This window comes from Homarus americanus, unplaced genomic scaffold, assembly GCF_018991925.1.
Source record: "Homarus americanus isolate GMGI-L3 unplaced genomic scaffold, GMGI_Hamer_2.0 scaffold25860, whole genome shotgun sequence".
Classification (NCBI taxonomy): Eukaryota; Metazoa; Arthropoda; class Malacostraca; order Decapoda; family Nephropidae; genus Homarus; species Homarus americanus.
In genome coordinates this window covers 2,150,320-2,163,941 of record NW_024724693.1, presented here as the reverse complement: position 1 = coordinate 2,163,941, position 13,622 = coordinate 2,150,320, and the positions used below count along the sequence as shown (strand labels likewise).

Here is a 13,622-nt window from a genome sequence, read left to right as displayed (position 1 = left end):
TAGTCATTAAAATTTATCCTTTTAATTTATTTATAAATTGAGCCCTTTACATAAAATTAACTCTACTATAGTACTTTAAGTGTCAGTGATAACAGTTAAAGTGTCCACAGTTTGTAGTGTGCCACAGCCGTTATTGGTGAGGAAAATATGTGATGAATCCTCAGGTTTTCTTTCTTCTTTGACACCTGAAACATAAACACCAAATTTAAGTGTAACATTATTTGAAGGTAAGTATTGTACAGGGTAATGTATTTGAATATGGATGTACTGTACTATATAGTTTTCTAAAGAATATCCTGACAATTACCATGTTCTTGAATGTTAAGCTGAAAACTGCTGGGTGTCTGGTCCCGTCCTAGTGCCAACAGGTCTGTCTCGTCCTCAAGCAATGGTGAGCTGAGTGAGACTGTGTCCTCCATGTTGTAGTGTTTGGTGGGGTCACTCATGGTGGGTTCAGGAGATGACATATAATCAGTCTGCTGGAACAAAATGTAGTTTTGTACTGTACTGTATGTTCATTTTAACGGATAACTTTTGACAAATTATAAATTACAGCTACAGGTATTCCCCCAATTTATGAAAGGATTCCATTCCTGAAAAACATTTTGGAACTTATTTGTAAACTGAAGCAAATTTTCCCATAGACTCCCATTATAAATACTGAGAGAGAGAGAGAGAGAGATTCATTTGTCACTTTGGGATTTTTGCTCATTAAACCAAATACCTGTATGGGGAAAAAAAATCCTAACCTAGATTTCTTGTAAATGAAAGCTTCTTAAAAGTTTAAGGGTAATGGAAGAAGTAGAGCAACTGTGTAACAAATGTGGCAGATGTAGAGAGAGGAAGATAGAGTAATGTATTAAATTACCTGAGAATCTTTCTGCTCTTGACTAGTCTGTACATTACCATCTTGACTCTTCTCACTGGTTTCAACTTTGACCATTTTACTGTTGCCTTGAACAAGACGAATCCCGACATCACCAGTTTTCATCTCCATGGCAGCCTGCTGAGCACATGGCACTGGAAAAAATTATGACAGTACAGTAAGATACAAACAAGTTATGAAAATCTTGCTTCTAAGGAATTGAGTATAGAGGTAGTGGGGCCTCCATGGATGGATGGGAGGTTAATCTGCCCCCCCCCATAGCTCAGGGATTAGTTAGTGCCTACCTCTGTGTCTCCTCTCAGTAGAGTATGTTATGGCTATAAAGTACATTATCATTTATATTCTACATACTGTATTCAGTTCTCTTATACAGATTTTCTATTTTCACTTTAATACCTGGACCTTAGTTTGGTTCTCTCCTTTCTTAGTGATACTGTAATGTAAATATGTATGTTAGTGTGTGAACAGGCAACTAAAGACTTTAATGCGTGTACACAATATGTACACTGTACAGTATGTACATGCATTTACTTGTGTGTAACATTTATATAAACAAATTCTAAGGACTTACTTTTGTGTTTTAGATGTCTACTCAGGGTGCCATGTTCCTTGAAGCAACGACCACAGTACTGACAGTGGAATGGAGCTTCACCAGTGTGTATCCTTAGGTGGCGTATCAGGGAAGCTTTGGTAACAAACGCTTTCTGACACTCCATGCACATGAAGGCTTTAATCTTGTCATGGGTTCGTTCATGCATATTTCTGGCACTCTGGGAAATTTAGTGAGTGAGTAAAGATCATTGAAAAGTTTATATATATATATATATATATATATATATATATATATATATATATTGTACAGGGTATGTGTTTGGACACACAAATGAGGTGATTTGTTCACAACTCACAGTACAGTAATTAGTATCTACACCAGACATTTTAATTCTCCCACATCATCACGGGGTGGTTAAAGTCAAAAGCAATACAGGCTCTCCCTTCATTATCTCTAATAAACATGTTCTGTTATACTGTCGTCTCCCTTCCACAACAAAGGATCAGGATATCCCTCTGGTTTATCCCTTTCACTTCACACAACACATCTTCCCCCATAAACTACTGTACACTGTATCATTACCTACATATTTTACACTGATCAACCATAAATAAATCAGAACTTTTGTAGTCATATTGAACTAAACTTACTTTAGTTTTATATAAATTGTTGCAATATCTGCAGGGTATGGTCTTGGTGGTGGTGTGTGTGCGTAGATGGACTCTGGCATGACTCAGGAGCTTGAATGCTTTGTTACACAGTTGACACATAAACTGACGCACATTCGAGTGGGAGGTCAGGTGGCGACAGAGAGCTTCTCGTTTGGCAAAGGACTTTCCACATTCATTGCAGTTTCCTCCAAGCTCATCTGTTTGGAACATGTTGAATTAAGAATAATAACAAAATATTGAGGTAGAAATAATGATTAAAAGCAGTGAAGATAACTGTACACTAACTGATGTTGGTATACAAAGAAGCACAATCTTATATAATGCAGTACTGGAGTCTGTCAGTACTGTAGGTAAGGGTAATGTATGCCAGGGAATGCACTGAGTCAGTATAGTGACCAGAGTGTTTATGGGTCATTACTGTCTTACCAAGATGTATGTTCAGGTGCAGTGCAAGGGTTGGCCGTCTGGAATAGTTCTTGCAGCAAACAGGACACGTGAAAGATTTCCTGATGATATCTGATGTTAAATGTGGTGGCTTGATGTCCCCAAGGTCTTCACTGTTCATACCTGAAAAACACTAATTGAGTATCAATGATATTAAAATGAACAGGATACAGAAAATAAGAAATAGGAAAACAAGGAGGATAAGTGGAAAGTGTCACATAAACTTTGCTAAGGTGGTGAGAGAATGGGAAGTGAGAGATGAGTAAGACAATTCAGGGTTGGCTGGAAGGAATATTTCTGTAGATTATTGACTCAATCGTGGGTATTAGAGTGATAGTCTCATACTAGGCACTTGTTCTTCTGAATAAAATGGGCTATGGACTCAACTACTCCTTGTTTAAATAGGCAGCCTACATTTCATTAAACTTTACATGAACATACAAGAATAGATTCACGGATTGTCATTTTAATTATGAAGTGTGCACAGTACTATAATTCTGAATGGCTTTAACTTACTATGATAGAGTTTAATGTACAGACTTAAGATTTCATCGCTTAGCCATTAAAAAACCCCACGACAGTTACCTTCCATATTAGCGGCACAAAAGTGACAGCATCAAAATTGTTTTTATTTTAAACATTATTATTGGATAGGATAAACTGAAAGTATGAGAGAAAAAATAAAGATGACAAACCTTGAAACACAGGCAAAAAAGTATACTGAAATGATATGGATAAATGAAATACATGAAGTGCCTTATGGCATGCATGTAGGTCAGACTCTACTGAATAAGAGATGGAATTAATAAGTGAGTTATTAATGTCCCGAAATTACTCAGTGGAGTAAACCATAGGAATGACCCAATGACTGTGGAGAGAGAAGAAGAACAGTAAGATGATGGAGCTGTGCCTCTTACCTTTACTCTCTGGTGTCAGCAGACTACCATCAAGGTCCTCCTCCTCTGTATATGAACTGGAGATGAGTGGCATCTCAACCTTACATGGAACCAATGTGTGTGTAGTGTCTGGCAAGGCGCTGTGGTGGGACAAATTATCCTCCTGTTTCACTACTCCTTGAGTTCCTGTAACACAATGAATCAAATAATTACTAAGTACTGTACCTTTCATAGTGTATACTGTTATAGATGTGGACTTAACCTACTCATGTGGCTTTCTGAGCTTTGAAAGTAAGAAAGCATAATGAAACAAATGAGTGAACTGATATAATACAGTTTTATGCCAGTGGGAAAACTATATTTTGCTGGTAAATGGGTGACACCAGGTTTTGTTGGGCAATGAAATGACATACTCTGTCCTTATGCAGTTGTTGGCACAGCTATACTGTACAGTATTTAGTTAACTTTAGTTAAAGATTGTTAGGTGAACTTTGTTAATTAAGTGGCATGGTACAGTATGGAGTTATAAGCACAGGAAAAAAATTCTTGTGCTATAAATCAAGTAACTGATCATAATCACCATCACTGTAAATTCATCAAGCTTGTGTGCATTAGTTGTGATTACCTGATGGCATGGTGTCCCAGCTGTCATCAGGTAAATTTGAGGCAAGTTTTATGACTGGACGCTCTTCCTATTGCTAACCAACTTCTACAGAGTGGGAACTAGGCATTATATATAGGACTGTTTATATCAGGGCAGCTAAAACAAACTAAAAAACTTCCATACATTAATTTACTAACCTACAAGTCTGGTAGTCACATCACTTTTGGTCTCGTCTGTTTTCCATGGAGTGAGACCATTTGGTAGTTCATCGTCAGAAAGGTGGCCACAAATTTCTTGCTTTAAGATGGTGTTCAATTTCATATCATGCAATAAGGGCTGAAAAAGATGACCTAATTATGCACAAGAATGGTTAAGAAAAACAAAAATTGCAAGTCGACGATTCATTAGCACCTGTCATTATTTAGTTAAGACATGGAACATTAACCTTTTGTTCTGGACCATCAATACTGTACAGCCAGTAGTTTGGTACAGTAGTGTTCAGGCTGTCCCCGACTTATGAACGTGATCCCAATACAGTATAGTACAGTACATTCACCACAAACATCTGTAATTAAAATTTAATTTTTTTATTACTTTATATTGTTTAACAGCACTTTATTTACAGTGCAGTATATACAAGTATCTACATTATTTGTTATGTATGAGATATTAATGTTGTTTTGTATGTTCAGGGTTGTGTTTTAATCTAACCTAACTATGGAATTAACACTGTTCTGACTTATGAACCGAGTCCAGGAACATAACCCATTCATAACTCGGGGACTCCCTGTACTGTATTACTGACAAGATGGGATGGCTGAAAGTAGTCTTGCTTGTGAGAGATAACCAGTGATGTAAGTCTTGAGACATATTTTTTGGATGCTTAGGTCTTGGACATCACTTACCTTCTTCTCAACATAAGGAGAGTCTAGAGGACGGGTCTTGCCATACAGAGGCATCTGAGAATCTTTCTTGTTTACACAGGACACCCGAGACTGTTGGTGACGAGCTAAGGAACCTGACTCTCGGAAACACCGACCACAATCTTGACAGGTGAACGGCCTCTCCCCTGTTTCAGGGAATTTTTTTTACCAATTACATATCCTTTGAGACCCAGGAATGAAGGTGAAAATAATCTATTCATTAAATTTATTCACTTTTAGATTTCAGTCAACCTTAGGCCCCGAGGTATGGGGTTACAACAACCTACAGTATAGTGTGTTGCCAATATTAATTTGTGATATTCTATTGTAGATTGAAAAATAATTATTATACAATATTTTTACCAACACTTCTGTATAAATGGATTACCTGTGTGTCGTCTTTCATGTCTTGTCAATGAACCTTTTGTCTTAAATGACTGGGAGCATCCTTCATAGTTGCATTGGAAAGGTCGCCCTTGGTTGTGTACAACTGCAATATGTGTACGTAATATTTTTCCCTGGAATACAACAACATAATAAATACACAAAACTATTCTATAAGTTGTTTCTAAGCTAAACTATAATATCATTCTTCAGGTACGAAAAAGGGGGGAGGCAGAATATAGACAGACCCAATTTATGATTTGGTTCCTGAAAAACCTTGTAAATTGATGCTTTTTCTTACTGATGCCCATTACAGAGACTGTACTGTACCTTCTCTAAAGAAATATTCTCATATACAGGTCGCCCTTAAGTTAGCGCATCGTCTTATGTTCCCACACAAACGCTGAGGTCACAGACACCTTGAGCTACGACCAATGATTTAAGGAGTCTTGATTCCTGCCGGGTGTGCTCTTCGCTTAATATTGATTTTATTTTGCTTTAACAATGCCTCAAACAAACACACAAGTTTAACTTCTTTACTACCAGATACTAATTTAAATATTTAATTTGCTAATGTCAGACAATTTTATTCAGAACAGAGCAGCCCCTTGTACCCAAGTCTCAAAGACTAGTGAGTCAAATGAATACTGTAAGGGATTAACCAGTCCTCCAATCTGCATTTAGTGTATTTCAGCACATATATGGTTTTATAGGCTAGTTTGTCAACCTAGTCACCATTTTTTTTAACAAGGATTAGCCCACCAGGGCACAGGTCACTGACCTACATCGGGGCCTGGGGGACGAAAATATAATAAAAACAAAAATAATAATAATAATTAAAAGAAATAATAATAATAAAAAAATAATAATAAAGAGCCACAAATACAAAAATGAAAAACAATATATGTATGTTGTGTTGTCAAAGTACGAGAAACAATTGAGACCCTGCAGTTGTGTGTAAATGAGGCAGAAAGTCAGATCATCAACCTGGGACTTGGTCACATATGGCAGCAGGGTCTACCCATTAGACAACACATTATGCTTCCAATATCTTCCCAGGCGGTAGTACAGATATCTATAACACTGTGTTTACAATTTAGTTCTTAGTTAAAAATCAACAACTTACAAAAAAATTTTTGGAATGTATCTCATTTGTATCCTGGGGATTCATTAACCACTTGTGTGAGGTGTCGTCTCTGAGCTGAATATAATCGTTTGGTATTTGTATACAGATTTAAAATGACTGTTTTAGAGAAATTGGTATTATTTGTTTTTGTCATGAACACATTTTCAATTTATAGCATTAAGGGAATAGACATTAAAGATCCAAGATATGACAATTTAACTTATGACACTATATTGGATATCTCTGTCAGGACTTACCCTGAGCTTTACTGTATTTAATTCAATGTATTGACCATGACTAACACTCTGGGTCACTTACAGCGAGGATGGTGAAGTCCAGTGCCTAGTTTCCTGTCAATAATATTAAGACACTAAGCTGACGTAACTGAAGCATATTTGTTGAGAAAAACAGTCCTGCAATTTGCACATTATTAAGTATACACAAGAGGCATTGTAATAACCATTATACTTGCACAGCGAATCAAATGGCTGATTTATCATCAAACACTAGTTACAGTACAGTACCTTGTATGTGGTAGCTACAGTTCTGTATGTAGTTTAGGGAAATGAGAGAAAAAAGTGGAGCAAAAAACTATCAATTTGACAAAATTTTTAAGAACCTGTAACGAGAACATAGCCTCAAGTTTTGTAAGGAATACAGCAGAATGAAGGCAAAGTGTTTAAGTGGCTGACATAAGTGAGGTTTGATTCCAAGTTTATGACCAAACAGTCAGTTACAGAAACTAGATCAGGATCACAATTTTATAACCTTTGTGTGGATGAGTGAGTGGCTGTTTATACAATCAGCAGTGATCTGCTGAAGAATAACCGATAAGTTACAGGACAAGGGCCATCAACTTACCGTTTTGAATATCTGACCACATAAGTGGCAATTAAGTTTGTTCCATTTTGTATCTGGGTATTGAAGAGCATCGGTCAGCTGCTCAAGATGAGTCTTGGATTTAACAGCAACTATGTGCCTGACAGGAGTCTTGGAGTCTACACTTGTTTCTTTCTTTACACAAATGTCTTCTGTTTCTGCCTCACTTACAGATGACTGCTGGTCCATTACCCCAGCAACTGTATGCTGAAAGAAAATATTATTTATTATGGAAAAAGGTCTGATGCTTTAAGAGGCATAAAAAAATGAATAAATAATACAATGCCAAAGAAAGATGTAGGACTGAGGTTGTGATAGTCACCTCTGAGGATTGACAAGAATATAAACATAAGTGAACTGAGATCCTCAAGAGGTAAGTGTGCATCTTCCTCACCAAACAATCAGTGGTGTGTTAAGAAAAGTCAAACCTTTCACAGTATTAGTAGGCTGAGATGAGGCAGAGGCAACATAAGTCCTTCAGTTTAACAGTCAGGAATTTAAAACAAACTTTGAAGTCACCCCTACTCTCAGTTCAAAAGAGAATCAAGCCAACCTAGGTGCTACTTCTTTAAGTATGAGTCTATAGGTTGGAAACTTACTAAAATGGGTTCAAGGGGAGAGATGAGCAGGGTCAGGGTCACAGTCTTGTTCCTGCATCCTCACACTTTCCTTCCCTGGAACCTTGCACCAATAATTTCACATGTTTATTCTCAACTCTGCATTCCTGTTTCCTCCTCTCTTACTGGTACAAATTTCAAGAATTTTCTCCATGTACTCATTTTTGCAATAAAGGAAAATGCACATAAAAAATCATGTTCTGTAGTGTACTTATAAAACATGGAAGTAGATACTTAAATCAATTCTATCCCTGATGGAATAACTTATATAATATTTACATACCTGGAGTTTATAATGGTTGAAGACAGCTGCTTGTCTGGAAAAAGTGAGACCACACAGTTGACACTTCCATCTTGTCTTGTTGCCAGTTTCAATTTCCGATGCTTGTACAACTTTCATATCCACATCATTTATCTCATTTCCTTCCTAAAAAATAAGTTTATAAATAAAATATAAATCAAGGCAAAAGATAAAGAAATAACAGTGAGTACATTACTAGAGTTTATGATCAATCTACTTCTCAAAATTATCTCATTAAATTCTATCACTGAAACACCACCAACAATTTTAAACAGTATAATCTAGGACTAAGCAAGTAATTCTGTATTAACTAAACAACATGATTAAATTCCAATCTTATCACAGCAGCTAGACCACTTCATGTAGTTATCTTCCCCAGACATATTTCTTTCTTAAACTATAAAGACAAAATACATCAGGTGTTTCTCTTGACGCATCATTAAACTTACTTTACACATTATAGGGACCAGGTCCTTGACATGTTTTATGTCCACCTCCTCTGCTTCTGCTCTCTTTTTAGAAAATCTGAAAGACAGTGTAACAGTAGAACCAAATAAGTTCCCTCCATAAAAAGTTAACAAGATGATGAACCAGATAACAGGGATGATCAGTGAATATAAAGAACTTAAGATGGATGTACAGTACAGTACTAGCTCTGGTTCATCCAGAGCTAGAGTGTGACAGTGTAGTGTGCCTTTCTTACATGATAGAAGTCCACACAGTCAAGAATGTTTAGGTAAAGTCGACAACATCAACAAGAATAAAAAAAACTTGAGTTATGGAAACCATCCGAGATAAGAGAAGCATCAGTGAGGGATGTGTGATGGAGATGTTCCAGATGACACATTACATCTATCAGTGCAGATCTGTGCAGCATCTCCAAATGGGGAGGGAGAAACTTGGTTAAATTCAACAGTAATAAAACTCAGTATTTAACAATTACACTTTCCAAATTTGATGATCTCCCACCAATTACATTTCAGGACACAATCATTCTGCCAAATTCTAAAATAGATATGCTAAGCCTCACCATTTCCTCTAATATGTCATGGAAGCCACACATCCTCAACATTGTTAAAGCTGCCTCCCAAAAGCTGGGAATGCTGTACACATGCCATAGCTACTTCACTCCTGAGCAGTTGCTTCAAGTTTATAAGAGATTCATTCATCCTAACTTGGAGTACTGCTCTCATATCTGTGGTGGCTCTTCTTCTGTCCAACTGTTAGATAGGGTGGAATCAAAGGCATTTCGTCTTATTAATTCTCCTCCTTTAGTTGATAATCTTTCTTCCCTTTCTCTTTGCCACAATATTGCTTCACTCTCTCTCTTTTACAGGTACTTTAACAGGCAATGTCCGGTGAATTTGGCATCCTGTGTACCACCGGCAAGGCTGTGGGCTCGTAACACTCATCTTGCCCGCGGTGCCCACCGTTTCTCTGTGGATGTCGGTCACATTAGAATAACCCATTATAGTACAGCCTTCTTCCCTCACACAGCCAAACTGTGGAATGCTCTGCCTTCTTCTGTGTTTCCATACTCATACAATCTGTCTCACTTCAAAAGGTTGGTTTTCCGGCATCTTCGTGGTGTAGATAACAGTAATATAATCTTTTTCTTTTCTATTTTTAATTTCTTTTTATTCTTATTTTTTGCCCTCTAGGCCTCGTTGTTGGTCGATCTATAGTGACTGTATAGAATAGCTTGTCTCAAAAGGAAGTTGGGTCATCATGCAATGACCTTTGCCACAAGACTGGGTAGAAACAGGGCAGACCAAGTTATCCTGTGTGACTACAGAGCCCTAAATATAAGTTGAAAAGATACTGAGCATTAAAGTAGAATGAGATGAAGACTCCTATAATAGGTTGGTGTCAGCCACAGCCACTTGGATCATTTGAGACAGTCACTCACCCAAAGGTTAGGTTGGAAATATTGCCCAAAGTAATAAGCTCAGTAAGCACATATAATTATCTCTTAAAGTAATATGGACAACATCAGACTAATCATCATAAACTCTTCTATACTGTACAGGACAAAGAAGTAAAAGAGCGTGACAGGAACACTGATAATGTCATATGTACAGTACAATATTAAGCACCTTGGCAAAAGTAGATCCCTGATAGAAGATGAAGGACACAGATGAAGGACACACTGCTCCTTGAGTACCATGTGTGTCACATAACTCTCAATATCACAAGTTTTCAGCCCACACAGCCCACACACAAACCAGTCAGTAGTGTAAGGTCCAGAACCCAAACCTGGAAGACAGATAAATACTGTTAATTATACAGAGAGAGAGAGCGAGAGAGAGAGAGATATGAATGTAGGACTTAGGGCCAAGTTATGTTTGGACCATGAGCCATGATCCCTGGATGTTTGGTGAGAATGTTTGGGCCAGGGTGGTGAGAATGTTTGGGCCAGGGTGGTTAGAATGTTTGGGCCAGGGTGGTTAGAATGTTTGGGCCAGGGTTCATTAGAATGTTTGGGCCAGGGTGGTTAGAATGTTTGCGCCAGGGTGGTTAAAATGTTTGGGCCAGGGTTCATTAGAATGTTTGGGCCAGGGTGGTTAGAATGTTTGCGCCAGGGTGGTTAGAATGTTTGCGCCAGGGTTCGTTAGAATGTTTGGGCCAGGGTTCAAAGTAATTTAAATAAAAAGTTAATAATCTAACCCATGTTAAAGGTTCCCAAGGACATTAAGGGGATTATAATGTACAGTAGCTAAAACAACTATCTGTGCAGGTGGGGGGTCAAAATTTTAAGTGTGACAGCCCTCATATACAGTACCAATATCGTCCATGGTCTCATATTGTTTCCCACAAAGTATGCACAGATAGTTGTTTTAGCTACTGTATATGATCCAAAGGTCCACACTACATACAACTTGTGGTTCATCATGCCTAGAAGTAAGGTATTTGATCACATTAATTTGTCTACATCACAACCCAATGATGGCCACAAGTATGTACAAATTTAGCTTTGCCACCAACTTTACATACAGCACAGCACCTTCACTGAGTTGTTCTTTACCAACAAAAAATCAGAGATTAGATTAATGAATTTACTTGTTAAAAAATATACTGGGGTAAAGCCTTTAATATGAGGAAATTACAAGATAAAGAAATGATTAGGTGCAAAATAAAGGGTTGAAATTTCTGCTAGTATGGACATGTACAGAGAGTGCATGAAATCCATAAACCAAGAGAGCGAATAAGTTAGATGAAGTGTAGACTGGGAATAAAAATATATACAATAACAAGAATAATAAGTGTGTGGTAGAGGCTAGACAAGGAGAGTGTGGATACAGAGATCTTGGTATGTCTGGACCATGAGCCAAGACCCCTGGATGTTTGGCCCGCAATATATACTAAGTCTACAGTAAGCTAGTAGGTAACGTGGCCAGCACTGCTCTCAACTTAGTGGACTGGGAATGGCCTTGGATGAAACCAGTGACCCTCAGAACAGGAGGTGAGTACTGTATCCATTAGACCACCACACTCCTAGTTAACACAATAACTACCACAGCAAGCAGGCTAGTATGACCTCTGTAATCAAGCACTCACACAAACAACAATTATGAGTTATCTTTACAATTTCTTCTCCAATGGTATAACAAATCACAATCCTGTAAAATAATCTAAGTTCTTTCCCATGACAGTACAGTAGAGTATTAAACAGAACGATTCCAGCAGTAAACAGTAAGTGATATTCCAGCAGTGAACAGTAAGTGATATTCCAGCAGTGAACAGTAAGTGATATTCCAGCAGTGAACAGTAAGTGATATTCCAGCAGTGAACAGTAAGTGATATTCCAGCAGTGAACAGTAAGTGATATTCCAGCAGTGAACAGTTAGTGATATTCCATCCAGCAGTGAACAGTACTACGTTATCACTTACCAGCGTTGGTGCTCTCGTAACAGTGACCCTCCAGCAGTAGTGGGTGGTTGTGGTCTCCCATGGCTGCAGCTCAAGCAGTTAAGTTCTACAGGAAAACTATATCAATTACTCATAGATAAAAGACTGTCTCCGTAAAGGTAAAAAAAAGAATAAAAAAACAGGAAATAATCTGCAAACATCCAGTAATGACCTAAGAATGAGAAACAACATTATTAATGCAGTTTTTCATATTGAACACAGTGATGACAATGAAAGTTTGGAGAAATGACCTTTACAACCCTGTCAATCTTGATACCACCAGGACTTCAATGCAGAGGGAAATTGAGGAATTAAAAACCTAACCTAACCTTCCTAACCTAACCTAACCTTCCTAACCTAACCTAACCTTCCTAACCTAACCTAACCTTCCTAACCTAACCTAACCTAATCGGAGACGCGCCCCCTCCCCAGCATGTTGCGTTGGCTCGTTTGTCGGGTGTTAGAACATAAGCCAAAAATTGACCTGCAGTACTGTAGTAATATAGGCAGAAAAATCACATCATAAGCAAGTGTTAGTTTGCTGAATTACAGGAAACCAACACTGATTAATAACTTGTTCCACTCGTCCACTACTTTATTTCCAAACCAATGCTTACTTCTTATTTTTATTTCAATTTGGATAACTTTATTGTCCAGTAATTAATCTAGAGATCTCATATAATCTTACTAACTACATATTACCGTATACACCAATTCACATTTTCCTGGACTGAGCTGCTTAATTCTAGTTTAATAAGTAGGGAAAATTTTGACCAGACTCCCCCAAGACAACTAACAATGGTTAACTACACAACTACATGGACTCTAGGCTGTTTCCTCCATTAACCCATACAACCCTTACACAACACCAATGGCTATATTTAAATACAATCTAGGGATTATAATACATAATACCTCAGCCTGGAAATGTAAATAACCACAATCCGTGTACAGCTGGAGGCCTCTGAGGGAGTCATTCAAAACAAGGAACAGCTGATCACACCAACCACCCAGTGAGGTCAAAGGTCAAACTTAAATTAACTTTGTTCTCGCTAATTACCTCAATACAGTCTTGTTATCTATTTTTAATCATATATGAATCTAATGACATGATATTGTATGTAAGTAAATGAAGGAGTAAAGTAATTAGTGTTGTTATAGAAGGTAATTACAGTTGGTAGTCTTGTACCATAACAACAGCCAGGTTCCAATAATGACTTACCCTCCTCCCACGCTGTTTATACTTAGGTTATAGTTATTATAAAATAGCTGTTTGGTTTATATGTTATTTGTAAATATTTGAGTAAAATTATGTAGAATGTTTACTTTAATATCGGGAATATAATGTTGCTTTGTTGTTGTTTTAAAGTGTTTGTGATCGTGTGTAAAATACTAGAAAAACACAGGTACGTTCCAATAATGTGTAATG

At 37.4% G+C, this 13,622-nt stretch overlaps 1 protein-coding gene across 3 annotated transcripts; it reads right to left on the bottom strand.

Moving 5' to 3' along the window:
* On the bottom strand, positions 1–13,228 carry LOC121864503 (transcription factor E4F1-like). Of its 3 annotated transcripts, none has more exons than XM_042363544.1 (16): positions 13,109–13,228; positions 12,176–12,260; positions 10,381–10,540; positions 8,734–8,809; positions 8,267–8,410; positions 7,349–7,573; positions 5,366–5,495; positions 4,960–5,123; positions 4,252–4,390; positions 3,472–3,636; positions 2,537–2,677; positions 2,090–2,307; positions 1,458–1,656; positions 869–1,020; positions 308–479; positions 1–185 (listed from the first exon to the last, which is right to left on the bottom strand). In XM_042363544.1, exons 2-16 carry the CDS (start codon positions 12,234–12,236, stop codon positions 76–78), a joined length of 2,256 nt encoding a protein of 751 aa, XP_042219478.1. In that variant the 5' UTR covers positions 12,237–12,260; positions 13,109–13,228; the 3' UTR covers positions 1–75. The 3 variants fall into 3 exon arrangements, with proteins under 3 accessions (XP_042219478.1, XP_042219479.1, XP_042219480.1); XM_042363545.1 differs by having other exon boundaries at positions 308–476; XM_042363546.1 differs by lacking the exons at positions 10,381–10,540; positions 13,109–13,228 and having other exon boundaries at positions 12,176–12,251.
* Between the last annotated feature and the right edge of the window lie 394 nt (positions 13,229–13,622).